Genomic DNA, 25,694 nt, shown 5'->3' on the forward strand with positions numbered 1-25,694 from the left:
ACACGTGGAGCCCGATAATGCCGGGCTCCACGTGTATGCTCCTGGCACTCAGCTCTATCTCGCCACCTTGCCCTGCTGTTTACATCATCTGCATTATTCGATGAGCACAAATTGCCTCCAATTTTTTAATAATCTTTTTTATTTATTCATTCACTGGATGTGGGCTTCTCTGAATAGGCCAGCATTTATTGTCCATCCTTAATTGTCCTCTTGAAGTTGGTAGTGAGCTGCCTTCTTGAACTGCTGTAGTCTGTATGGTGTAGGTACACCCACTGTGCTGTTAGAGAGGAATCCCAGGATCTTGGTCCAGTGGCAGTGAAAGAATGGTGGTCTAGTTCCAAGTCCAAAAAAAGGAATAGTATTCGGAAGTTGTGGAAGTCACTGTTGTCCTTTCCTGTCACTGATCACACCCCCCACTCTGGCTACTGTTTCAGGCAACAGCAGACTGTTTGCAACCTCAGTGTCCTGTCTGATCACAAACTAATCTTCTGACCCCATATCCTCTCCATCATTCTACTTCAAACCTGCATTATCACCAGCCTCTGCCTCATCCTCAGCTGCTGTAACCCTCAAAAATGCTGTTGTTACTTGCAGACCCTACTGTTGTCCTGACCAGCATCTCAGGTTCCACTCTCCATTGACTTCAACTCAAATAAAACTCTGGTGTCTGTATCACATCTCACACCAAGTCATCCCTGTGTTCGCTGATCCACCTTGACTTCTCACCTTCAATTTAAAACTTCCTATGCTCGTATTCAGGTCACTCCAAGGTATTGCTCCTCGTTGTCTCTATGAATGCCTCTAGCCCTACAACAACCCTACTTTTTTTCTCGTGCACTCCTGGTGAAACTTTGGCTGGTAAATCTCTCCATCTTTCTAATGCTCCATCTCCTTTTGTTACTCCTTAAAATCTGTCATCTGAGAGTACTTTTAAGAAATGGGTGTTTATAAATGGATGTGTCTCTAAATATCTGTAGTTAGAGTACCTTTAAGAAATGGATGTTTACTACTGCAGTGATGTCAGAGAGTGGGTGGAGCTGGGCTGTCTGTCAGCTTTTTACTTTCGTTTTTGAGCAGGCTGCAGGGTGTGTTTTAGTTCGTTTTCAGTGTTGGAGCTGAAGCCAGACCGAGCTGTTATAAATATTTTCAGTTGTGACTTTAACCTGATGTGCTTCTAATAAAGGTTTTGTTTTTAAGTCGTATGGATGTTAAAAGGAAAGCTTAAAGGATTACTTAGTGTTGTATTCTTTGGGGGTTATATTTGAATTGACGGTTGCTAAGATGTTCACTGTATGTTTTAAAAAGGTTAACTTGAGTTCATAGAATAAACATTGTTTTGCTTTAAAAAATACTTTTCCATTTCTGCTGTCCCACACCTGTAGAGTGGGCCGTGTGCTCCCCATACCACAATCTATTAAAAGTTGTGGGTCAGGTGAACTCCATGATACACTTTGGGGTTCTCTAAACCCTGGCCCATAACAAATTTACCTTTTCGACCAAGCTGGTCACCTGTCCCAATAGATTGTTATGTGGCTTAGTGTTAAAATTTGTTAGGTTTCCACTCTTAATAACAACTATGTCAAAGGGACTATATGCATTATTGCTGTAACGCCATACATTTGACACACTTGTTCAGGAGTCTGTTATTGGAGTAAAAGTAACTTTGTGACACATTTTTAAATCTTGCAGGTGTTTGTGAAGTGCCATTTTGAGTATGAACCTATTAATGATAACCTGATCCCATGCAAAGAAGCTGGCTTGAAGTTTACTAGTGGCGATATATTACAGATTGTGAATCAAGAGGACCTTAACTGGTGGCAGGTAAGTGCTTTGGGTGTTCGATAATCTTTGGTCAGTCTTAATGAAGGTTTTCATAGTCTTAAAGAGGTTAACTGTACGTATTTATGAACTGCAGGAGATGGTTCACACTAGGAGCTGTCTCCATGCTTGCTTGTGCGCACTGCTCTGTCCTACACTAGACTAACTCTTGGTGAGGATCATGTGTTCACTTACATCACCTTGTAGGCGGCACTGTAATCGGTCCTCTATTAACCCTATATGTGTCGGACCTTTCACTATATTAAGCACAGTCACTACGTTCACTACCCTGCTGTGCTACTGGAACAAACTCTTCTAGATAGGTTGAATCTTGCTCAAAAAGCATTGATCCTCCAAACAGATTTTTCTTGCTTATTTTATTTAGAGCCATTTTAATGTTCCAGTTTGAGAACTTGTCATTCTTCACCTTTGCAGCAACACGCAAGTGGCTGTTGCTTCAGACTTGTTGACCTGTATCTCAAATACATCACAACAGGAACATTGAAACCAGCTTTTGTTTTTCACCCTTCATCACAGGAAATCAAGAAAACACCAGTCCACCAGCATTCAAGTGCGGAGTTACATGGTGTTTTGACATTAAAATTTAATGCCCAACAGATGTTATTGCAACTTTTCTGAGCAAAAGAGAGCCCTTATAGCTTTTTGCCACAAGTTTGAATTTCTCCAAACAAGACGTCAGGATTCATTTTGCGTGAATATTCATGCAGATGTGGGACATCATGATAGCAATAATTTATGTGTGCCCAGAAAGTCAGCTTACCATCTATCTACAAAGCACGTGTTTTGCTTTTTGTATTAAGTGTTATGTAAATGTATGCTGTTGTCTGCAGTTTGCCTGTTAATCCATCTAGTCGCTGATTAATAATCAGGAGCTCGCCAAGGTTCCTAGGCAGCACCTTCCAACCCACGACCACTACCATCCACAAGGGCAGCAGATATTTGGGAACACCACCACTGGAGGTTCTCCTCCAAGTCACTCACCACCCTGACTTGGAAATACATCAGCCATGCCTTCACTGTCACTCGGTCAAAATCCAGGAATTCCCTCCCTAACAGCACCCTGGGTGTACCTACACTGCATTGACTGCAGGAGTTCAAGAGGGCAGCTCACCACCGCCTTCTGAAGGGCAACTAGGGATGGGCATTAAATGCTGAACTAGCCAGAGACGCAAATACCATGAATGAATTTGAGTTTTAGTAGATGTTGCATTTATTTACTTCAAGTCTCGTGTTTTAATACTCGGGTATGGGAAATATTTGGGTACTGAATGAGAAACAAAACCTGGGGTTATAATTAGGGTTAACATCAAGCAATTGAGGTCGAAGATGGAAACAAAGTCTACAATTTAATTCAGCAGGTTTAAAAATGACTGAACCGGCAGAGCAACTTTGGTTACACCCAAAACCCAAATTGCTTCAGTAACAATAGAAATATATTTGAAGCTTAGTCATTTTTATTATGTTGGGAAACACGATGGCCAATTCATCCACTGTAAGCCCTCACAGAGAGCAATTTAGATGACATTGGTTGAGGAGTTCATCTTGGCCAGAATTGTGTTGTTGGGTCTTTTGCATCCCCCTGAGATGGCAGGAGGGCATCAGTTTCATCTAAAAGATAGCATCTCTTACAGTGTAACGCTCTCTCTGTCATCTTAGATTATACGTACCAATCTCTGATATGTGCTTGACCTATTGTGATCTGACACAGTGGCAAGGGGTCTACCAATTGAGCTGAATCTGACCCTTACAATCTAGGCCAAAAGATGATGAATTTGATATCAATGAATGGCACTATTAATATATGTGTTAGCAAACTCCCTGTTTTATGTTGTGTAGTATAGTGCTCTTCACGTTAACACATTGGAAATATTCATCTAAAAGACACATCAACCTCTTGTAGAGTGGATGGTCCAATTGACCATTAGTTTTGTTTAAACTTGTTGCTTTCCTTAAAATCTCCTGTTATCACCTCACTTGCCAAAGAAACAACCTTTGACCCTCTCTGTCTTTGCCAACTACCGTGCCATCTCGAACCTTCCTCTCGTGCCTGGAGTCTTTGGACGTTCCTGTCACCTCCTAAATCTGTGCCTATTTTTCGCAGAACTACAGTTTGAATCTATCCAATCAGGTGTCCACCCCTGCTGCAACTGCCATTATCAAGTTCACAGATGGTATGTTATACGTCAGGTACAATGGCAAGCTATCCTTTCTCGATCTGCGGCTTATGGCATGGATGATCACAGCATTCTTTTCCAATTCCTTTCTTTGACGATCCACTGGGCGTGCCTTGCTCCATTCCTAACTATCTAGTCATAGTCAGAGAATCAGCTCAAGCCTCATTCCCCAGCCACCAACTTCCCTCTCCCTGGCAGTTAGCCATTCACAAACCTGGGGCGCCATTCTCCGACCCTCCGCCGGGTCGGAGAATCGCCAGGGGCTGGCGTGAATCCCGCCCCCGCCGGTTGCCGAAGTCTCCGGCACCGGAGATTCGGCGGGGGCCGGAATCACGCGCGCTGGTTGGCGGGCCCCACCGCTCGATTCTCCGGCCCGGATGGGCCGAAGTCCCGCCGATAAATTGCCTGTCCCGCCGGCGTGGATTAAACCACCTTTTTAAAAAATATATATTTTATTCAAATTTTTTGGCCGAACATAACAATACAAAGTTTTTCCTTTTTAACAACAATAAAGCAATATAATTAACAGTGGCCAGTTTTTAACAAATAAATAAATAATATATAAACAAAAAACTGAATGGCAACTGCCTTATCAAAAATAATTACTCTCCAAAAATACAATCCAACAGTCCAATATACATTACCTAATACAAATATCTATACATATACAGAGACAACCCTGAGAACCCACCCGGGTCCTCCCCCCCCCCCCCCTCCCCCCTCCCCCCTGGGTTGCTGCTGTTGCCTTCCCATTCCCTCTATCGTTCTGTGAGGTAGTCAATGAACAGTTGCCACCGCCTGGTGAACCCTTGAGCCGAACCCCTTAATGCGAACTTTATCCGTTCTAGCTTTATGAACCCTACCATGTCATTTATCCAGGTCTCCACGCCCGGGGGTTTGGCATCCTTCCACATAAGCAATATCCTACGCCGGGCTACTAGGGACGCAAAGGCCAAAACATCAGCCTCTTTCGCCTCCTGCACTCCCGGCTCTTCTGCAACCCCGAATATAGCTAACCCCCAGCTTGGCTCGACCTGGACCCCCACCACCTTTGAAAGCACCTTCGCCACCCCCACCCAGAACCCCTGTAGTGCCGGACATGACCAGAACATGTGGGTGTGGTTCACTGGGCTTCTCGAGCATCTCCCACACCTATCCTCTACCCAGAAAAATTTACTGAACCGTGCTCCAGTCATAGGCGCCCTGTGTAGAACCTTGAATTGTATCAGGCTTAGCCTGGCACACGAGGACGACAAGTTTACCCTACATAGGGCATCAGCCCACAGCCCCTCCTCAATCTCTTCCCCCAGCTCTTCTTCCCATTTCCCGTTCAGCTCATCTACCATGATCTCCCCCTCATCCCTCATTTCCCTGTATATATCCGACACCCTACCATCCCCCACCCATGTCTCTGAGATCACTCTATCCTGCACCTCCTGCGTCGGGAGCTGCGGGAATTCCCTCACCTGTTGCCTCGAAAAGCCCTCAGTTGCATATACCGAAATGCATTCCCTTGGGGCAACCCATATTTTTCCGTCAGCGCTCCCAGACTCGCAAACGTTCCATCTACGAACAGATCTCTCAGTTGTACTACCCCAGCTCTTTGCCATGCTCCAAATCCCCCATCCATTCTCCCCGGAACAAACCTATGGTTATTTCTTATCGGGGACCGCACCGAGGCTCCCGTCCTTCCTCTATGCCGTCTCCACTGCCCCCAAATTTTTAATGTAGCCACCACCACTGGGCTTGTGGTGTATTTCTTAGGGGAGAACGGCAACGGTGCCGTCACCATTGCTTGTAGGCTGGTCCCCTTGCAGTACGCCATCTCCAATCTCTTCCACGCCGCTCCCTCCCCTTCTCCCATCCACTTACACACCATTGAGATATTGGCGGCCCAGTAATAATCACTTAGGCTCGGTAGTGCCAGCCCCCCCCTGTCCCTACTACGCTGAAAGAACCCCCTCCTCACTCTCGGGGTCTTCCCGGCCCACACAAAACTCATAACACCTTTCTCAATTCTCTTTTAAAAAGCCTTCGTGACCATCACCAGGAGGCACTGAAATACAAAGAGGAATTTCAGGAGGACTACCATTTTAACCGCCTGCACCCTTCCTGCCAGTGACAGGGACACCATGTCCCATCTCTTGAAATCCTCCTCCATCTGTTCCACCAATCGTGTTAAATTAAGCCGGTGTAAGGTTCCCCAATTCCTGGCTATCTGAATCCCTAAGTACCGGAAATCTCTTGTTACCTTCCTCAGCGGTAAATCATCTATTCCCCTACTCTGCTCCCCCGGATGCACCACAAACAACTCACTTTTCCCCATGTTCAATTTGTACCCCGAAAAATCCCCAAACTCCCTAAGTATCCGCATTATCTCTGGCATCCCCCCCACCGGGTCCGCAACATACAGAAATAAATCATCTGCACACAAAGATACCCGGTGTTCTTCTCCTCCCCTAAGCACTCCCCTCCACTTCCTGGATCCCCTCAGTGCTATGGCCAGGGGCTCAATCGCCAATGCAAACAGTAACGGAGACAGGGGACACCCCTGCCTCATCCCTCTATGAAGACGGAAGTAATCAGACCTCTGTCTATTCGTGACCACACTTGCCACCGGGGCCCTATACAGCAGCTGTACCCATCCGATATACCCTTCTCCAAAACCAAATCTCCTCAGCACCTCCCACAGATAATCCCACTCCACTCTGTCGAATGCTTTCTCGGCATCCATCGCCACCACTATCTCCGCCTCCCCCTCTGGCGGGGGCATCATCATTACCCCTAGCAACCTCCGTATGTTCGTGTTCAGCTGTCTCCCCTTCACGAACCCGGTTTGGTCCTCATGGACCACCCCGGGACACAGTCCTCTATCCTCGTCGCCATCACCTTGTCCAGAATCTTAGCATCTACATTTAAAAGGGAAATGGGCCTGTAGGACCCGCATTGCAGCGGGTCTTTTTCCTTCTTTAAAAGGAGCGATATCGTTGCCTCCGACATAGTCGGGGGCAGCTGCCCCCTTTCCCTAGCCTCATTAAAGGTTCTCGTCAAAAGCGGGGCCAGCAAGTCCATATACTTCCTATAAAATTCCACCGGGAATCCGTCTGGTCCCGGGGCCTTTCCTGCCTGCATGCTCCCAATCCCTTTCACTACCTCCTCCATCTCAATCTGTGCTCCCAGTCCCGCCCTCTCCTGCTCCTCCACCTTAGGGAATTCCAGCTGATCCAAGAAACACATCATTCTCTCCTTCCCTTCCGGGGGCTGAGCTTTATATAACCTTTCATAAAATGCCTTGAACACCCCATTCACTCTCTCCGCTCCCCGTTCCATCTCTCCCTCCTCATCTCTCACCCCCCCCTATCTCCCTCGCTGCTCCCCTCTTCCTCAGTTGGTGGGCCAGTAACCAACTCACCTTCTCTCCATATTCACACTGCACACCCTGTGCCCTCCTCCATTGTGCCTCTGCATTACCCGTGGTCAACAGGTCAAATTCTACGTGTAGCCTTTGTCTTTCCCTGTACAGTCCCTCCTCCGGTGCCTCCGCATATTGCCTGTCCACCCTCAAAAGTTCTTTCAGCAACCGCTCCCTTTCCTTACCCTCCTGCTTTCCTTTATGTGCCCTGATGGACATCAGTTCCCCTCTAACCACTGCCTTCAACGCCTCCCAGACCACTCCCACCTGAACCTCCCCATTGTCATTAAGCTCCAAGTACCTTTCAATACACCCCCTCACCCTTAAACATACCCCCTCATCCGCCAATAATCCCATATCCATTCTCCAGAGTTGGTGCTGTTCTTTTTCCTCTCCTACCTCCAGATCCACCCAATGTGGAGCGTGATAGCTATGGCCGTATATTCCGTCCCGGTAACCTTCGGAATCAGTGCCCTTCCCAAAACAAAAAAGTCTATCCGTGAGTATACTTTGAGAACACAGGAGAAAAACGAGAACTCCTTACTCCTAGGCCTGCTAAATCTCCAGGGGTCTACTCCTCCCATCTGCTCCATGAAGTCCTTGAGGACCCTAGCCGCTGCCGGCCTCCTCCCGGTTCTGGACCTCGATCTGTCCAGCCCTGGGTCCAGCACCGTATTAAAGTCTCCCCCCATTACCAACTTTCCCGCCTCCAGGTCCGGGATACGTCCCAACATACGCCTCATAAAATTTGCATCATCCCAGTTCGGGGCATATACGTTCACTAGAACCACCGCCTCCCCTTGCAATCTGCCACTCACCATCACGTATCTACCCCCACTATCCGCCACTATGGTCTTTGCCTCAAACAGTACCCGTTTCCCCACTTAAATAGCCACCCCCCTGTTCTTCGCATCTAGACCCGAATGAAACACCTGCCCCACCCATCCTTTACGTAGTCTGGCCTGGTCTGTCAGTTTCAGATGCGTCTCCTGCAACATAACCACATCTGCCTTTAATTTCTTTAGGTGTGCGAGTACCCGTGCCCTTTTAATCGGCCCGTTCAGCCCTCTCACGTTCCACGTGATCAGCCGGGTTGGGGGGCTCTTTACCCCCCCCCCCCCTTGTCGACTAGCCATCCCCTTTTTTAACCCAGCTCCTCACCCGGTTCCCATGTACCCGTATATCCCCCCCGACGGCGCCCTCCCGCCTCGACCACCCCACCCCATACCAGCTCCCCCTTCTCCCCAGCAGCAGCAACCCAGTTAACCCCCCCCCCCTCCGCTAGATATTAAACCACCTTTTGAATGGCGGGACAAGGCGGCGTGGGTGGGCTCCGGGGTCCTGGGGGGGGCGCGGGACGATCTGGCCCCGGGGGTGCCCCCACGGTGGCCTGGCCCGCGACCGGGGCCCACCGATCCGCGGGCGGGCCTGTGCCGTGGGGGCAGTCTTTCCCTTCCGCCTCCGCCACGGTCTCCACCATGGCGGAGGCAGAAGAGACTCCCTCCACTGCGCATGCGTGGGAAACTGTCAGCGGCCGCTGACGCTCCCGCGCATGCGCCGCCCGGGGATGTCATTTCCGCGCCAGCTGGCGGGGCAACAAAGGCCGTTTCCGCCAGCTGGCGGGGAGGAAATTCCTCCGGCGCCGGCCTAGCCCCTCAATGTTGGGGCTCGGCACCCAAAGATGCGGAGCATTCCGTTTTGGGCGCCAGTCGGCGGACATCGCGCCGTTTCGGGAGAATTTTGCCCCTGGTGTTGTATTTGACTGCATGATGAGGTCCCAATCACATTTTCATGCCATCACTAGGACTCCCCTTTTCTACCTTCCTAGATATTGTCAGATTCCAACCCTACCTCACCTTATCTGCTGCTGAAACTCTCATGTATGCCTTTGTTATCTCTAGACTTGACTGTTCCAGTGTTGTCCTTGCTGGCTGTCCCCACATGCTACATTCCCTGAACCATGAGATCATTGAAAATTCTGTTGATGTCTCCTAATCCACTCGTTTTTAATCCTTTCTGACCTGCATTGGTCCCCAGTTAACCAAAATCCCAAATTTAAAATTATCATCATTGTATTAAAATCCCTCCAAAGCCATGTCCTTCCCTATCCCTGTAATCTCCTCCAGTCCACAACCCGCCGGCATATCCTCTTCCAATTCTTCCCTCCTGCACATCGCCAAATTTAATTGCTCCACCATTGGGAGTGATGCCATTGGTTGCTGGGGTCCTGAGCTCTGGAATTTCCTCTCTTTACCGCACTGGTTCCTTCTCTCTCTTTTCTGCTTTAAAATGGGTAAGCGAGCAGCTTTCACAGCACAGCACTCCCAGTCAGCCTAGATTACATGCTCAAGTCTCTGGAGTTAGGGCTGACCCAACAACTTCTGACTCTTGAGGCAAGAGTGCTACTGACTGAGTCACATCTTTATAATTTAGGACAAGAGGCGAATGTGCGATTAATTAATGGCACAATTGATATATATGTTTAAAAACGTTTTTATGTGATGCACTGTGTCCTTAAAATCTACCCCCACGATTTAACTAAATGGGGACAAAGTCCCATAGTGATCACTTTTAGCCGCATATTTCCCGGTGCTCGCAGCACCGAGAAACACAAGGCTATAAAACGCAACTCGCGTTTGGTGAGGGGCGTCAACGGGAAGTACAACACAGTCTGTTGCTTTGATCATATCCGGAACAAGAAAACTATAGGAAAAGACCCGACAAAAATCTTCTGTAACGTCATGAACACAGAACCCATAAAGATCTTAAAATGTAAACTGTGCATTCATTGACATTCTCAGTGATGTGCAGTGTATGGCGTTGCTTGTTTTTTGTTAGTTGGGTACTGTCTGGCAATTGAAAAAATGTGTCAGACGCATTGGAGCGATTAATGGATAAATCTCACCATAAACGGAGATTGTCAGATGTGAAGTAATATTTCTCAATACTGATTTACAGTTGTTACCTGTTGGAATTTATTTGAAATACATCAGCAGGAAGTAACACTTTTAACGTAGCAAAATGGCATCATGAGAAATTATTAAATGTAACGTGGAATGAGGAAGGATTATTCGTCTTACTGCATTATAATTCAAATTTGCAGATCAAACTTACCATGAGCAGCCAATTCCACTTATACTCTTCACATTTACCTGGAATATTTTCATTAAAACAATTGAAGTTGTTTTCAGTTTAACTGAAACCCTGAATATTTTCCTTATTCCATTCGATTTCAATTACCCCGCTATTTTGCTGTTCCCTTTTGGGTGAGAAAACTTGTAATTTTTGTAAATGGTTTTCCTATTTACTGCCTGGCCTTTTATTTTGTGCTCAGCCAAAGCTAACTGAGATTGCATTAACAACTGTTGATGTCCAGTTTTGGTGTTTGATCCTTTTAGCACAACCCTGATTTTTGCACAAAATGCGTCTTTTTATCTTCATTTCATCTAGTTCCCTCACGGGCTTAATTTATTTTGCCAAGTCTTTCCTTAGTTTGCCCAAGTATTGCTGTAGTAGGTTAATGAGGGGTGTGCACTCTCTCACTGTTATTTTAACATGATTTTGCCCATTCAATTCCATAATATTTTGCTCTGCAACTTGCTGCAATGGAGAAACAGAACCTGGATGTTGCCATCGAGGTGACATCTGGGGCCTTTGTGAACAAGCTGTGTGTATGTCATGAATCAGAAGTTGAAGGATGGTCATATGAACAGCGTAAGAGCTAAAAGAAGTATATGCCAGAATAGTGACTTCATTTTCAAATCAAGTATATAAAGAGATGGAAAGATGAGTTTGGGGGTAGGTAGACATTGACATTTTTATATTTGAAAGATTTAAAACCTAGAGGAATGAGACTCCACACTTGTAACTGCTGCCACACAGCATCAAAGACCCGAATTCAGTCCCGGACCCAGGTCACTGTCCGTGTGAAATTTGCACATTCTCCCCGTGTCTGCCTAGGTCTCACCGCCACAACCCAAAAGATGTGCAGGGTAGGTGGACTGGCTAAATTGCTCCTTAATTGGAAAATTTAAAAAATAATTTTAAAAATTAAAAAAGGTGGACAGTGAGGTATCTGGGGCGGGATTCTCCCAGCCCTGGCCCGGGCCGGAGAATCCCCGCAACCGGGCCACGCCACCCCGACGCCGGCACGCGATTCTCCACAGAGCGGAGAATCGGCACCATTAGCGCCGGCACAGCCGGCTGGTTCTCCGGCCCTGATGGGTCGAGCGGCCGTGAAAGAAAAAACGAGTCCCGCCGGCGCCATGCACACCTGCTCGCATCCAGCGGGAACTCTGCGTGCAAGGGTCGGGTGGTGGCCTGTGGGGGGGGGGGGGGGGGAGAGGGGGGCTCCGACCCGGGGGGGGGGGGGGCCTCCGATGCGGCCTGGCCCGCGATCGGGGCCCACCGATCGGCAGGCCGGCCTCTCTGCCTGGGCGCCTCCTTTCCTACGTGCCGGCCCCTGTAGCCCTGCGCCATGTTGCGTCGGGGCCGGCGCGTTGAAGGAGGCCACAGCGCATGCGTGCATTGGCGCCGGCGCCACTGCGAATGCGCAGATCCCACGGCGCCCATTTCACGCCGGGATCGGCAGCTGGAGTGACGCGAACCACTCCAGTGCTGTGCTGGCCCCCTGTAGGGGCCACAATTACTCCTGGCAGCAGCCCGTTCACGACATTGTAAAATGCAACGGCGTTTACGACGGCGTGGACATTCTGCCGTGGGATGGGAGAATCCCGCCCCTGATTCTGAGTCTAGGGTTCTGAATCTCAATAAAGGTAACTGTGATGGTATTGGGCATGAGTTGGCTTTGATGGATTGGGAAACATTATGGAAAGTGGACAGGCAATGGCAGGCATTCACAAAATGAATCGGTGAACTCCAAAAGTTATTTAATCCTATTTGGCGCAAGAGTAGAATTGGAACTGTGGCTAAACTATGGCTTTGAAGGGAAATTAGGGACATTATTGTGGTAGTACCAGGTATTGCGGTACCTGAGAGGTGGATGACCATTGGTTAGACCCAGGAGTCTACCATTGGCTGATATACATAGCTCCGCCCTGAGTGGCGGAGTACAAGAACCGATGCCGTCCCAGCAGCCTTCACTTTCTGTATCGAAGCTGCTGGGGATTGGTTCTAGCAGATTAAAGCCTTCAGTTATGAATCACCTTGTCTTGAGAGTAATTGATTGCGCATCAATTTAATCTGCTACAACTTCAGTTGAAAGGATGGATCTCCGTATCAAACCGGAGTGCCTTCAGCTCAGCCCCCACGCGGACAACTCTGCTGCTATTTTCAAACATTGGCTGGCGTGCTTTAAGGGCTACCTCGACACGGCCGCCGACACCCCCATGGAAGGACAAAAGATGCATCTCCTACGCTCACGGGTCAGCCCTGGGATCTACCCTCTTATCGAGGAGGCGGCGAATTATGCTGCCACGATCGAGCTGCTAGAAGGACATTGTATCCGCCCTGTGAACCAGGTCTATATTCGTCACCTGCTGGCGACTAGGAGGCAAAGCCCCAAGGAAACGTTGGAAGACTTCTACCGGGCGCTGCTGGTGCTGGGCCGAATCTGTGGCTGCCCGCCAGTTTCGGGGAACGAGCACACGGAACATTTGATCAGGGATGCTTTCGTGGCAGGTATGACCTCCCCCGCTATCCGCCGAAGGCTCCTAGAAATGGACACTCTGGGACTTCCAAGGTCCATGGACGTTGCCTATAAAAATGCGCTGTCCTTTGCACCCGATCGCACGGCAGCCCCCTGGGCTGCGTGGCACCCCGTAACGGCAGCCCCTCAGACCTTCCCCCTGACCCCGCAAGCCTGCGCGGCGAGACAGCCCGCTAACACCGCCGGACACCACTGTTTCTTCTGCGGGCAGACAAATCATCCCCGCCCGCATTGCCCGGCCCGCACCGCCACCTGCAAAGGGTGCGGCAAGAAGGGCCACTATGTGGGGGTCTGCCAGGCCCCCGCCGTGGCTGCGGTCTCCAGCGACTATCGGCAACCCCCCTTTCAGGCCCCGACCGCCCAACGCTCACCGCCATCCCCCTATCCCCCTATCCTAAGGCCATGTGCGACTCGCGGACGGGCCCATTTTGCCCCCCGGACACCACGCTGGACGGGTGGGCGCCGCCATTTTGTCCCTCGCCGCCGCCATCTTCTTCATCACTGGACACCATGTGCGACCCATGGGTGACGCCATCTTGGATCAGCCCCCAGCACAGCCGACTACATGCTGCCCGACCAGAACCCTCCATTCCTTCAGCTGGCCTCGGTGACTCTGGACCAGAGTCGGCCCTGGACGCTTGCGAAAGCTACAACGACGAGCTCCATCAACGGCCACGAGACGTCGTGCCTGATCAACTCTGGGAGCATGGAAAGCTTTGTTCACCCTGACACGGTAAGGCGCTGTTCTCTTGTTACCCATCCCGTAAATCAAAGGATCTCCCTGGCCTCCGGGTCACTTTCGGTGGAGATAAAGGGGTTCTGCCTAGCGAACCTCACTCTCCAAGGCAGGGAATTCCGCAATTTCTGCCTGTACGTCCTGCCGCACCTCTGCGCAGCCACCCTCCTTGGGCTGGATTTCCAGTGCCATCTGCAAAGCCTGACTTTTAAATTCGGCGGCCCTATACCCCCCCTTCCTGTCTGCGGCCTCGCGACCCTTAAGGTCGACCCGCCTTCCCTGTTTGCGAACCTCTCCCCGGATTGCAAACCCGTCGCCACCAGGAGCAGACGGTACAGTGACCAGGACCGGACCTTTATCAGGTCGGAGGTCCAGAGGGTGCTGAGCGAAGGGGTCATCGAAGCGAGCAACAGTCCCTGGAGAGCTCAAGTAGTGGTGGTAAAGACCGGGGAGAAACATAGGATGGTCATTGACTACAGTCAGACCATCAACAGGTTTACGCGACTGGATGCGTACCCTCTCCCCCGTATAGCCGACCTGGTGAACAGGATTGCGCAATACAAGGTTTTCTCCACGGTGGATCTCAAGTCTGCCTACCACCAGCTACCCCTCCGTAATGGTGACCACCAGTACACTGCCTTCAAAGCAGACGGGCGGCTCTATCACTTTTTAATGGTTCCCTTCGGCGTCACGAACGGGGTCTCGGTCTTCCAGCGAGAGATGGACCGAATGGTTGACCGGTACGGCTTACGCGCAACGTTCCCGTATCTGGATAATGTCACCATCTGCGGCCATGATCAGCAGGACCACGACACCAACCTCCGCAAATTTCTCCAGACCGCGAAACTCCTTAACCTGACATACAATAAGGATAAATGCGTGTTTAGCACCGACCGTCTAGCCATTCTAGGCTACGTAGTGCGAAGTGGAGTCATAGGCCCCGACCCTGAGTGCATGCGCCCCCGACCCTGAGTGCATGCGCCCCCTCATGGAGTTCCCCTTCCCTCACTGCCCCAAGGCCCTAAAGCGCTGCCTCGGGTTCTTCAGCTATTATGCACAGTGGGTCCCTAATTACGCAGACAGAGCCCGACCAGGCCCGCCAGGCCTTCAGCCGCATCAAAGCAGACATTGCAAAAGCCACGATGCGCGCCATTGATGAGTCCCTCCCATTCCAGGTCGAGAGCGATGCGTCCGACGTAGCTCTGGCGGCCACCCTCAATCAAGCGGGCAGGCCCGTGGCTTTCTTCTCCCGTACTCTCCATGCTGCCGAAATTCGCCACTGCTCGGTCGAAAAGGAGGCCCAGGCTCCTTTATTTAAGACTTTCAGAAGGCTTTCAAAAAGGTCTCACACAATAGATTACTATATGAAGGTAAAGCGTATGGGATTGTGGGTAGTGTCTTGTGATAGATAGAAAGCTGGCTAGCAGACAGGAAGCAAAAAATTGGAATAAATGGGTCTTTTTCCATTTGGCAGGCAGTGGCTAGTGGGGTACCGCAGGGATGTGTGCTTGGACCCCAACTGTTCACATTATACATTAATGATTTGGACGAGGAAGATAAATGTATTATCTCGTAATTTGTAGATAATATGGAAAGGTGGGCTGTGAGGCGGATGAAGAGATGTTTCAGTGGGATTTGAACAAGCTGAATGAGTGGGCACATGCATGGCAGATGCAGTATAATGTGCCTGGAACGTGTTGTCAGTGGAGGTGGTGGAGGTAGGCACGATAGCAACATTTAAGATCTATTTTGGGCAGTGATTGGAGGGATACAGATCGTTTGGGCAATAAATAGTAGGTCCAAATAAGGGATCAGAATCGGCACAGGTTTGGTGGGCCGAAGGGCCTGTTTCTGTGCTTCAATGTTCTTTGCCACTTGTGTCATCAGCAAATTTAGCAACAACACCTTTGGTCACTTCATCCACGTCATTTATGTAAACTAAAAATCTTTGAGGCCCCGGCACTGATTGCTGTGGCACACCATTCAGCACACCCCAACAACAAGAAACACCCATTTATAACGACCCTCTGTTTCCTGTTAGCTAGTCAATCTCCTATCCATGCCAATACGTTGCATCCTGCACCATGAACTTTCATTTTCCGTAAGCTTTTAATTGTGGATTTATTATTTGAATTTAAATTCCACCAGCTGCCATGGTTGGATACAAACCCGTGTCCTCAGAACATCAGTATGGGCCTGTGGATTGTTAGTCCAGTGGCACTAGGCCACTGCACACACCCCATTCCCCTCATAGATGCTGGTATTGAAAGTTAAACTTCAGGACCACGATTGGCATTGAAGAACCTGCTAGGGTTATACTCACCCTTTTTGTTCTCTTGTCTTCCAGGCCTGTCATGTGAAGGAGGGAGGAAGCGCAGGCCTTATCCCCAGTCAGCTGTTGGAGGAAAAGAGGAAGGCTTTTGTAAAGCGAGACTGGGATTTCTCCAGTTCTTCTGGTAAGTGCTAAGTGATCTAGAAGGCACTGTGTTCACATTGCACTTTGCAAAACAGTCTGACATTCTTGGCTAAGAGAAATAAATTGTCACAAAATGTTGAAGGATAATAATCCGTAACTTTTCATCGGCATTACTAGCCGAGAAAAGACCTGGATCCATCTAGTTGGCCTTCTAGCATTCTGATAGCGTCATGTTGCAAATGGCAGGCGTGTAGATGACAAGATTGACACAAAAGTACCGTCAAGATGGGTAATAAAATGTATCAAAGTTCCTCCACAAACAATTTTCTACCTAAAGGAAAGAGATTTCAGTTTCATTATTCTCTTTCTGGACCACCATGGTTGTGTGGTTTGTCAGATCAAATTATTAACAAAACCCTTATGATGTGAGTTACCAGCCCTTACTGGCTGTGGTGGAATTTATGTGTATGAGCAATGTAAATTCAACAATTTATTAAAATGGAGAGGCTCCCAGATGGTTGCAGAGTTTTTGATTTCTGTGGGACTAATGGTAGAACGCCGTAAATCGTTCCACAAAGTTGGAACTTGTGGCATTTGGGATGAAAGAATTAATTACTCAACAGATTGATCATTGGCCAGCAAGGAACCCAGCCACATACTTGAGATGGGCGCACACAGGCAGTACCAATGATGCATACTGCAGAGGTTGAACTGGTTTGAGTGACCTCCGGCCTGATCGTCCACTTCAGTCTTCATTGTGGGAATAAACGCTCCTTTATAAAAAAAAAAAAAAATTCCAGTTAAGGGGCAACTTAGTGTGGCCAATCCACCTACCCTGCACATGTTTGGGATGTGAAGGTGAGACCCACACAGACACGGGAGATTGTGCAAACTCCACACAGACAGTGACCCGGGGCTGGGATCGAACCCGGGTCCTCAGCACGGTGAGGCAACAATGCTAACCACTGCACCACTGTGTCGCCCATAATAAACATTCCTAAGTGATAATCAATCTTATGAAGTCACAAATTCCTGTGGGTTATTTTTAATAAACCCTGTTTTCTAGAGCAATAATGTTCTTTTGTTCTCCATTTCAACAAAGAGAGAGCACAACTTAATTCAAGTGTGCACATATCACAGGGTGACTTTAAACTGTTGGTAATTTCTGTGGTTTTTAATTTTTTTCAGTTTTGTGTGTCCATTAATGTGCAACATCTAATTTTTATCAACAGGTGCACTCTGCGGAAGTATGGGTGGAAAGAGGAAGAAAAAGATGATGTATCTGACCACCAAAAACGCAGGTAACCAGCGACCCAGTTGGTACATTGAGAGTTACTCACACACAACAGTAATCTGTCTTCTCCCATGACATACTCTATTTATCAGCTGCATAATTTCAACTTTGTTTCTGTTTCAATTACCAATAATCTATCATCCAGTTTAGTTGGCTGCTGTCTGCTGGACAATCTGAGTGACTCGAGCAATTATTACCTATGTACTCTTGATGACAATGTGCTGACGCTTATGAAAAGTTGCTGGTATGAAATCTTTGCCCAGGGCTTGGGCGAGAGAACCATCAACTATTGATTTTATAGTAATGTCATGCGTTGAAAGAAAGATTATATACTTCAAGGCGCAAGACATACCAGAGTCTTATGCAACCATTTTTGTATGTTTTGTGGTATTGTCTCTGTTGTACTGTAGGAATCAAAATGCCAGTTTGACCCACAAACAACAAAGATCAGCTAATCTAGTTTGGTGAGATTGACTAAGGCGGGTGTTCACAAACTAGGCCAAGGTTCCGCTGTTGCTTTGGCTGCAGGTTACAAGAAGAGGTGTGCCTGCATGGGCATGAAATGAGCCAGAGCCACAGGCCCCGAGAAGGGCCGTGGGGTGGGGTGGGGAGGGGGTTGGTGGACAAGAGGAGGATGCGGGTGAGAGTAGGTGGGGGTGAATGAGGGTGATGGTGAGAGTGAGGGAGATGGTGCGAGTGGGTGAGGGTGGGTGTTTGTGTGTGTGTGAGTGCTCCAATTAAAAATAGCAAAAATAACACTTGGAAGCATTTGTTGAATAATGTAACTCTGTTTTGATCATAAATGTCTCCACAGAAGTCATGGAAACATCTTTTAAGTTTGTTTTTGTCTATTTGTACCTATCGTGCAATAATAATCATTTTTCTTTTGTTGTTTAATTCTTCAGCATGAGAAGAATGTTTCTTAGGGGTTCCTTCAGTATTCGTGGGAGGTCTAAAAGGTTCCGCTTCCCTGGAAAAGCTTTGGAAACCATAGCTTGACCCTTGGCCATGGCACTGAAGAGGACCCCCCTGCTCTCTATTGAAAAATGGTGCAGTGGGCTCTTTTATGCCTTGAGAGGGCAAACAAGGCCTCAGTTTGATGTATCATCTGAAAGACAGACACTCTGAGTCCCTTGATACCACAACTGCGTGTCAGTCTAGGTTATGTACTTAAATCCTAGATGCATGTGGGACAAAGTGATATTCCATACAAAGTATGTAACCCCCAAGCAGATTCTCTTGAGTACTGGCAGACAGTTTGACTGTAGCATCATTTCAATGGTGCCTCATTCTGTCCACCTACAGAAACTTGAGGAGCGGTCAGACGGGAGGTTAACAGGCGATGGATGGATGATATTTCCAACCTGTCCCCTGTGGCATTGAGGCAAGTTGTAGTGCTTCCAACTGCTTTACCAATTGCCGCCGCCTGACTCAACACATATCCAGAAATGAATGTGTTTTTTTCCTGAACTGCAGCATTCAACTTTTTTAATTGATTAATTCAGTGTAATAGCGTAGTCCCTTTAAGGGGGTGGGCCTGGCAGGCCACGTGATGGGCTAGGGGGCCAATCGTGCGGGAGCACGCGAACCCCAGCCAATAGCGAATTAGTGCAGGCCCTGAGAGCAAGGGCCCGGGCAGTGTGGATTCCGGAGCCCATCTTATTTGTGATCTGTGTCTGTGTTATACACACTAGCCATTGTCTTTCATTAACAAATACCTGAACAGTCACTGGAGTGTGGCACTAGGGGCTTTTCACAGTAACTTCATTGCGGTGTTAATGTAAGCCTACTTAGAACATAGAACATGGAACATACAGTGCAGAAGAAGGCCATTCGGCCCAACGGGTCTGCACCGACCCACTTAAGCCCTCACTTCCACCCTATCCCCGTAACCCAATAACCCCTCCTATCCTTTTTGGTCACTAAGGGCAATTTAGCATGGCCAATCCACCTAACCTGCACATCTTTGGACTGTGGGAGGAAACCGGAGCACCCGGAGGAAACCCACGCAGACACGGGGAGAACGTGCAGACTCCGCACAGACAGTGACCCAGCGGGGAATCGAACCTGGGACCCTGGCACTGTGAAGCCACAGTGCTATCCACTTGTGCTACCGGGCTGCCCATAGTGACAATAATAAAGATTATTATTATTGTTGCTCCTGGAACACTCCAGAGTTTTGTCCCAAGCCACCATATTGGTGACGAGGTAAAAAAATCGTAGCCTGCAGTACCTCCTGATTCGAGTGGGGAATCATAGAATCCCTACAGTGTGATAGGAGGCCATTCGGCCCATTGAGTCTGCACCAATCCTCTAAAAAAACACCCTACCTAGGCCCACTCCCCCACCCTATCCCTGTAACCCCATCTAACCTTTTGACATTTAGGAGTAATTTAGATGGCCAATCCACCTAACAACCAGTGTAAGTCCTCCTCTGGGAACCCACCTTGCTAATGGTGGCTGGTAAATTCCAACAGAGGCGGTCAGAAAATGCTTTGCAGTGGACTTAGTAGGGGTCTTCGTTTGCTTCTCCTGATGTTGCTGATTCAAGCTCTCTTTGTCCTCCCTGTACTTAGGGCATGAGACAGACCTTTACAAAACGTTGGAAGACACCCCAATAAAATGCAAAGTGCGGTGATACAGTGCACTGATTAATATCCTGCTGAGATTAACAATTGCGTAAAATAGTCCTATTCTCGATTTAACTGTGAACTTTCCATTGGAAAAGTTGAAGGCGGATTCTATTACAAAGGCTAACATTAGATGGCTGAATTACAGTCTAAGTCACTTACATTATTTTAACATCTTTTCAATGGATGTCTTGCCTATTATTAAGAGCCGTCAGCTGAAAAGAGCACAGCCAAGACATTAGGGCAAATGGTCCAACCTGCCCAGCTCACCAAGTCTCGTGCTAATGGAAAAAAAATCAACCAATCTCTTTTAAGGTAGACACAGGGAAGTTTGAGGTGTCTCTCTTGGGGAGAAGGCACCGGTTAATCAGATAACACACACCTATTGGTTGTATACAGGTTGGCATGAGTTGTGCAGCGTATTCTGCATTTAATTTTGTTCTGGTTTGCTTTCAGTGCAATACGGCAGCTTGTTTAAAATGCAAACATTTGGCTAACTGTAAAAATACTGCCGACTGAACGTGCAAGAATATTTTGTGACATGTGCAACTTTGCTGACTGCAACACGACATGATTAGCATTACTGATGACATCTGGCCGAGCTGTCAATATATTGACAGATGTTTGTGTGTGTTCTAAGCAGATCCTCCTTTTTGGAGATGATTTGCTATTGTCGGATTTGGGATCACTTTCTGTTGTTGCCAGGGTTCTGTGGAAGTTGTAAGCAAGCGATGCCCATTGTTTAGGACAGCACGGTAGCACAAGTGATTAGCACTGTGGCTTCACAGCGCCAGGGTCCCAGGTTCAATTCCCTGCTGGGTCACTGTCTGTGCGGGAGTCTGCACGTTCTCCCCGTGTCTGCGTGGGTTTCCTCCCACAGTCCAAAGACGTGCAGGTTAGGTGGACTGGCCATGCTAAATTGCCCTGAGTGACCAAAAAAGGTTAGGAGGGGCTATTGGGTTATGGGGATAGGGTGGAAGTGAGGGCTTAAGTGGGTCGGTGCAGACTCGAGGGGCCGAATGGCCTCCTTCTGCACTGTATGTTCTATGTTCCCTCTTTTCTTTTTGGCTGTAACACTGATTTAGAAGTGGGGGAAGAAAGAGAACGCTTTGATAAATTTGCTAGGAAGAGAATCATATGGATGAAAAGGAATATTGCCTGGATAGCTATTCGTCAGCAGCAAAGCCTGGCTGAAGACTGACCATCCGAAGATTAATCGACCCTCATTTCTCTTAGAGTTCTTTCCGGGTGTCTATGCACCTGTCGGCTGGGACAACAATGATAGATTAAAGCTACACAATGCACATTGACGTGCCCGAACCCGTAAAAAAAAATTCCAACCAAACTCCATTGTCTTTACCCTTAGTGTGATCAAACTTAATCAGAACAATAAGTTGGGCAACTTGAGTGTTATTAAGTGTAGTTTGTGCCCTGCACTGGGAAGCCAGGAACTTGGCCCAGTGCCACGACTGTACATGAGCTCATTTCAAAGCATTGTTCGTCCCATCTTGTTTGCATTCAACAATAAATGCAAAGTCGTTACCTATGCTTCGGTTAAGAGCCACCTATAATTTAAAGTATAATGAAGATGACAGTGGCTGATGCCCCATTTATTGCCTCATCAGGATCATTTGCCCAATTAAAGGTGTTGTAAGGCTATACTAAAAGTGGAAATGGAACAATAATAATCTTTATTATTGTGACAAGTAGGCTTTCATTAACACTGCAATGAAGTTACTGTGAAAATCACACCTGTTCAGGTAAACTGAGGCAGAATTTAGAATGTCCAAATTACTTCACAGCACGTCCTTCGGGACTTGTGGGAGGAAACCTGAACACCCGGAGGAAACTCACGCAGACACGAGGAGAACTCCAGACTCTGCACAGACAGTGACCCAAGCCGGAAATCAAACCTGGGACCCTGCTGCTATGAAGCAACAGTGCTAGCCACTGTGCTACCGTGCCCTTAAAGAAAGCGAGTTTATTTTAATTGCCAATTTGATAAGCAATCCATCTCACCCAATCTCTGCATTAAGCAACAAAGTCTTTGGAGCTTTGAAAGGTGCAATTGACAGTGACCTGTCTATTCCGCATAGCACCAAGCAATTCACTGGTTATGATTCTGTGAGCAAGTATTCAATCCTGAAGTCCATCATAAACACATATTTGGGTTGAACATAGCAGAGAACATGCGCTACCTGATGGATGAGGACAAGGATGCCTATAAGAAGCAATTTTCTCAATACATCAAGCATGGAGTCACAGCTGACATGATAGAAGATTTGTATAAGAAAGCTCATGCTACTATTAGAGAAAACCCTGTTCATGGGAAGAAGCCCAAGAGTGAAGTCAAGGAAAAGAGGTGAAGCACAGAGAGGACATTCTGGTGGGGAGAAGAGCTTAATTCTTATTGTGCTGTCTACATGCCCTTGATTTTGGAGTTTGATGTCATTTGGGACAGGTCTTGACATCATCTGGGGTGGACCGGCACATCACCAGAGGGAGAACACAGGGCCCCCAGAAGCATACATCTGCCTCTGCCACCTACCCCTGGTTGTCGTGAAAGGGCGCAAACCCAGCCTAATGGGAAGGGTTTAAGAGCAATTCAACACAAAATGTTTAAATTTCCAATGGTGTCCACGCAGATTGCCAATGCAGATGCATTGAACTGACTCTCTCGACTGAAAAGCATGCCACCTCCAGAAGTTCCTCAGGGGATCATATTGCCCTTGAATTTCATAGGCACCTTGCCGGTGTTGGCTGGTCACTTTCGGAACTGGACCCAATGGGATCCCATATTGTCGTAGGTAAAGCGGGTGATACAGACTGGGTGACAGCATAAGAAATCCGAAAACTTTAGACCCTATTCAACCTGCCGGGATGAACTGAGTTGTGAGGCTAGTGTGATCTTGTGGGCTCACAAGTTGTCGTTTCACCACCAATCAGGGGACCTCTCTTACACGAGCTAAATAGTACCCACCTGGGGCAAATAAAGATGAAGATTCTGGCACACAGCTATATATGGTGGCCAGGCGTTGATAAAGCCATCAAAGAGATGCTACACCAATGTCATCCCTGTCAGACTCAACAATCTGTGTCTTTCCACCCCTGGGAGCGGCCGGGTTGCCCATGGACCAGGGTCCACGTTGACTACGCAGGCCCTTTCTTGGGAAGGATGTTTTTAGTTCTGGTTAATGCTCACTCCAAGTGGCTGTCAACGCAGGAACTGGGGACCACGACTTTGGTGCCCACAGTGCACACCTTGCATTGAGTGTTCATCGACGTAGGCTGTCAGAATCTATTGTATCAGACAATGGCACCCCTTTTACAGGAGGTGATTTCATGAATTTTGTTTGAGCGACCGGCATCCGCCACAGCAGAAAGGCCCGATACCACATTGTGTCCAATGGATTGGCAGAGAGAGCTGTTCAAACCTTTGAAAACACCATAGGGAAACAATCCGACAAACCACTGTGTCACCGGCTTGCGTAATTTCTGTTATCGTGCAAGTCGACCCCCACCCCACATATCACCATGAGGGTCACCCCTGTCAAGCTGCTGATGCACCATCATTTCATAACCCATTTGGATTTTGTGTTTCCTAACTGGCGGAGAGGATTCCTCTTCCGTGTATGCTTTCTGATATATCCGTTTTATTTCTATATCTTTCTGTTGTAACTCTGCTAACTTTCCTGAACTAGAAATATCCGCCTCATCCTCCACCTGTTCTTGTTCTTTTCCAACCATCTGTTCAAAAATCGTTTCTGACAATTGAACTTCAACTTGATCTTTATCTTTTTAAAATAAAAACAGAGAAAGACAGGCCAAAACACTTCTTAATCCTTGTCTTTAGTCCTTAGCTACAGAAAATAAACTGAAAGTGAGACTAAAAGCCTCGCAGCCATTGCCCAGCTCCACCCACAAAATGACATCACTGAAGCCATGTGATAAGACAAAATCCTTTCTTAAAGGGACACTTACATGACACTCTATACAGGCCCACTGCTTCACCCCCCCTCCCCCCCCCCCCCACAACAGTATAAATCTTATCCTGTTTCCTGTTCTCTCCAGCTGTGACAAAGAGTTATCCAAACTCAAAATATTAGCTCCCTTCTCTCTCCACAGATGCTGTCAGACCTGCTGAGATTGTCCAGTATTTTATGTTTTTGTTTCATATTCCAGCATCTGCAGTAATTTGCTTTTAACCTCTTGAACTATCATTGGCCGCTGACAACATGACTACCTCAGAGGTTGATGAGTCAGTGTGAGGTCTAAGGAGGTCCGGAAGGACTCAAAGGTCCCTGACCAACTATCTCTTTGATGAACGCACTCGCCTCTGATGTCTTTTGCCATATATAAAGAACCTGTGCATAGTTATTGTGTAAAATGTAATAAGGGACTTAAGGGGGAGGGATGTGTTAGCGCAGCCTCTTTTAAGGGGGTGGGCCTGGTGGGCCATGTGAAAGGCACGCCGTCAATCGCCGGGGAGCATGTGAACCCCGGCAAATGGGGGGTTTGTGCGGGTCCCTTGGAGCAAGGGCTGGGCAGTGTGGACCCCAGAGCCGAAGGGACAAGATCCATCCGGTGTGTTCTGTGCTTGTACATGTACCAACCTTGCCTTTTATTGATAAACCCATTTGTTACTACTGGAAGCCTCCCAAATATTTCTTGAACCATCACATTTAGTATTGAATACATTTACATTGTACGCTAGATTTCTGAATGATGAAGGAGTCCTGGGTTATGATGGGTGGCGTGATGGTGGATGATGGCAGGAAGGTGGAGTTAAGGCCACAATCAGATCCGCCGTGATCTTATTGAATGGCAGAACAGGCTTGATAGGCCGAATGGCCTAATTCGGCTCCTATTGCTTTAGATCTTACGATCTGCAAAAGAATGATTGACTGCTTCTTAGCTACAGAAAATAAAAGCGTCATTAGAAATATTAATATTAACAAATTTGCCATTATTCTGTTATACTCTACTATGTATCTAGTAGGGGGTGGCATTGTGGCACAGTGGTTAGCACTGCCGCCTCACAGCACCAAGGACCTAGGTTTCATTCCGGCTTGGGTGACTGTGTGGAGTAGGCAGATTCTCCCAGTGTCTGCGTGGGTTTCCTCCGGGTGCTCTGGTTTCCTCCCACAGTCCAAAGATGTGCAGGTTAGATGGATTGGCCATGCCAAATTTCCCCTTCGTGTTGAAAGGTTAGACAGGGTTAAGGGGTAAGGCAGGGGAGTGGGCCTGGGTAAAGTGCTCTTTCAGAGGGCCAGTGCAGACTCGATGGGCCAAATGGGGTTCTGCACTGGAGGGGTTCTATGATTTTGAGATTCCCCAAACCATTTGTTAACTTTAGAAATTGAAGCTTGTGTTACCCACGACATGTAGTAATCTATTGAACATCAAAAATATGTCATAAATCCATGTGGCTTTGTAATACTTTTGTAGTCTATGTTAGACATATTCTTTACAGTTTATTTTCTCCCTTTCTAAAACAGAGCATTCCTTCATTGAACAATCACAAA

General features: G+C 47.9%; 1 protein-coding gene across 8 annotated transcripts in view; it reads left to right on the top strand.

The window, feature by feature from the left end:
• Window positions 1–25,694, top strand: part of LOC140398473 (MAGUK p55 subfamily member 2-like) — an 841,369-nt gene that overhangs the window by 786,925 nt on the left and 28,750 nt on the right. For all 8 annotated transcript variants that reach the window (XM_072487192.1, XM_072487190.1, XM_072487191.1 and 5 more), the window contains 3 exons: window positions 1,690–1,821; window positions 16,177–16,285; window positions 17,478–17,546. In XM_072487192.1, the coding sequence (XP_072343293.1) occupies window positions 1,690–1,821; window positions 16,177–16,285; window positions 17,478–17,546 (310 nt within the window). The remainder of the gene's footprint in view (window positions 1–1,689; window positions 1,822–16,176; window positions 16,286–17,477; window positions 17,547–25,694) is intronic.

The sequence above is a fragment of the Scyliorhinus torazame genome, chromosome 21 (assembly GCF_047496885.1).
Source record: "Scyliorhinus torazame isolate Kashiwa2021f chromosome 21, sScyTor2.1, whole genome shotgun sequence".
Taxonomy (NCBI): Eukaryota; Metazoa; Chordata; class Chondrichthyes; order Carcharhiniformes; family Scyliorhinidae; genus Scyliorhinus; species Scyliorhinus torazame.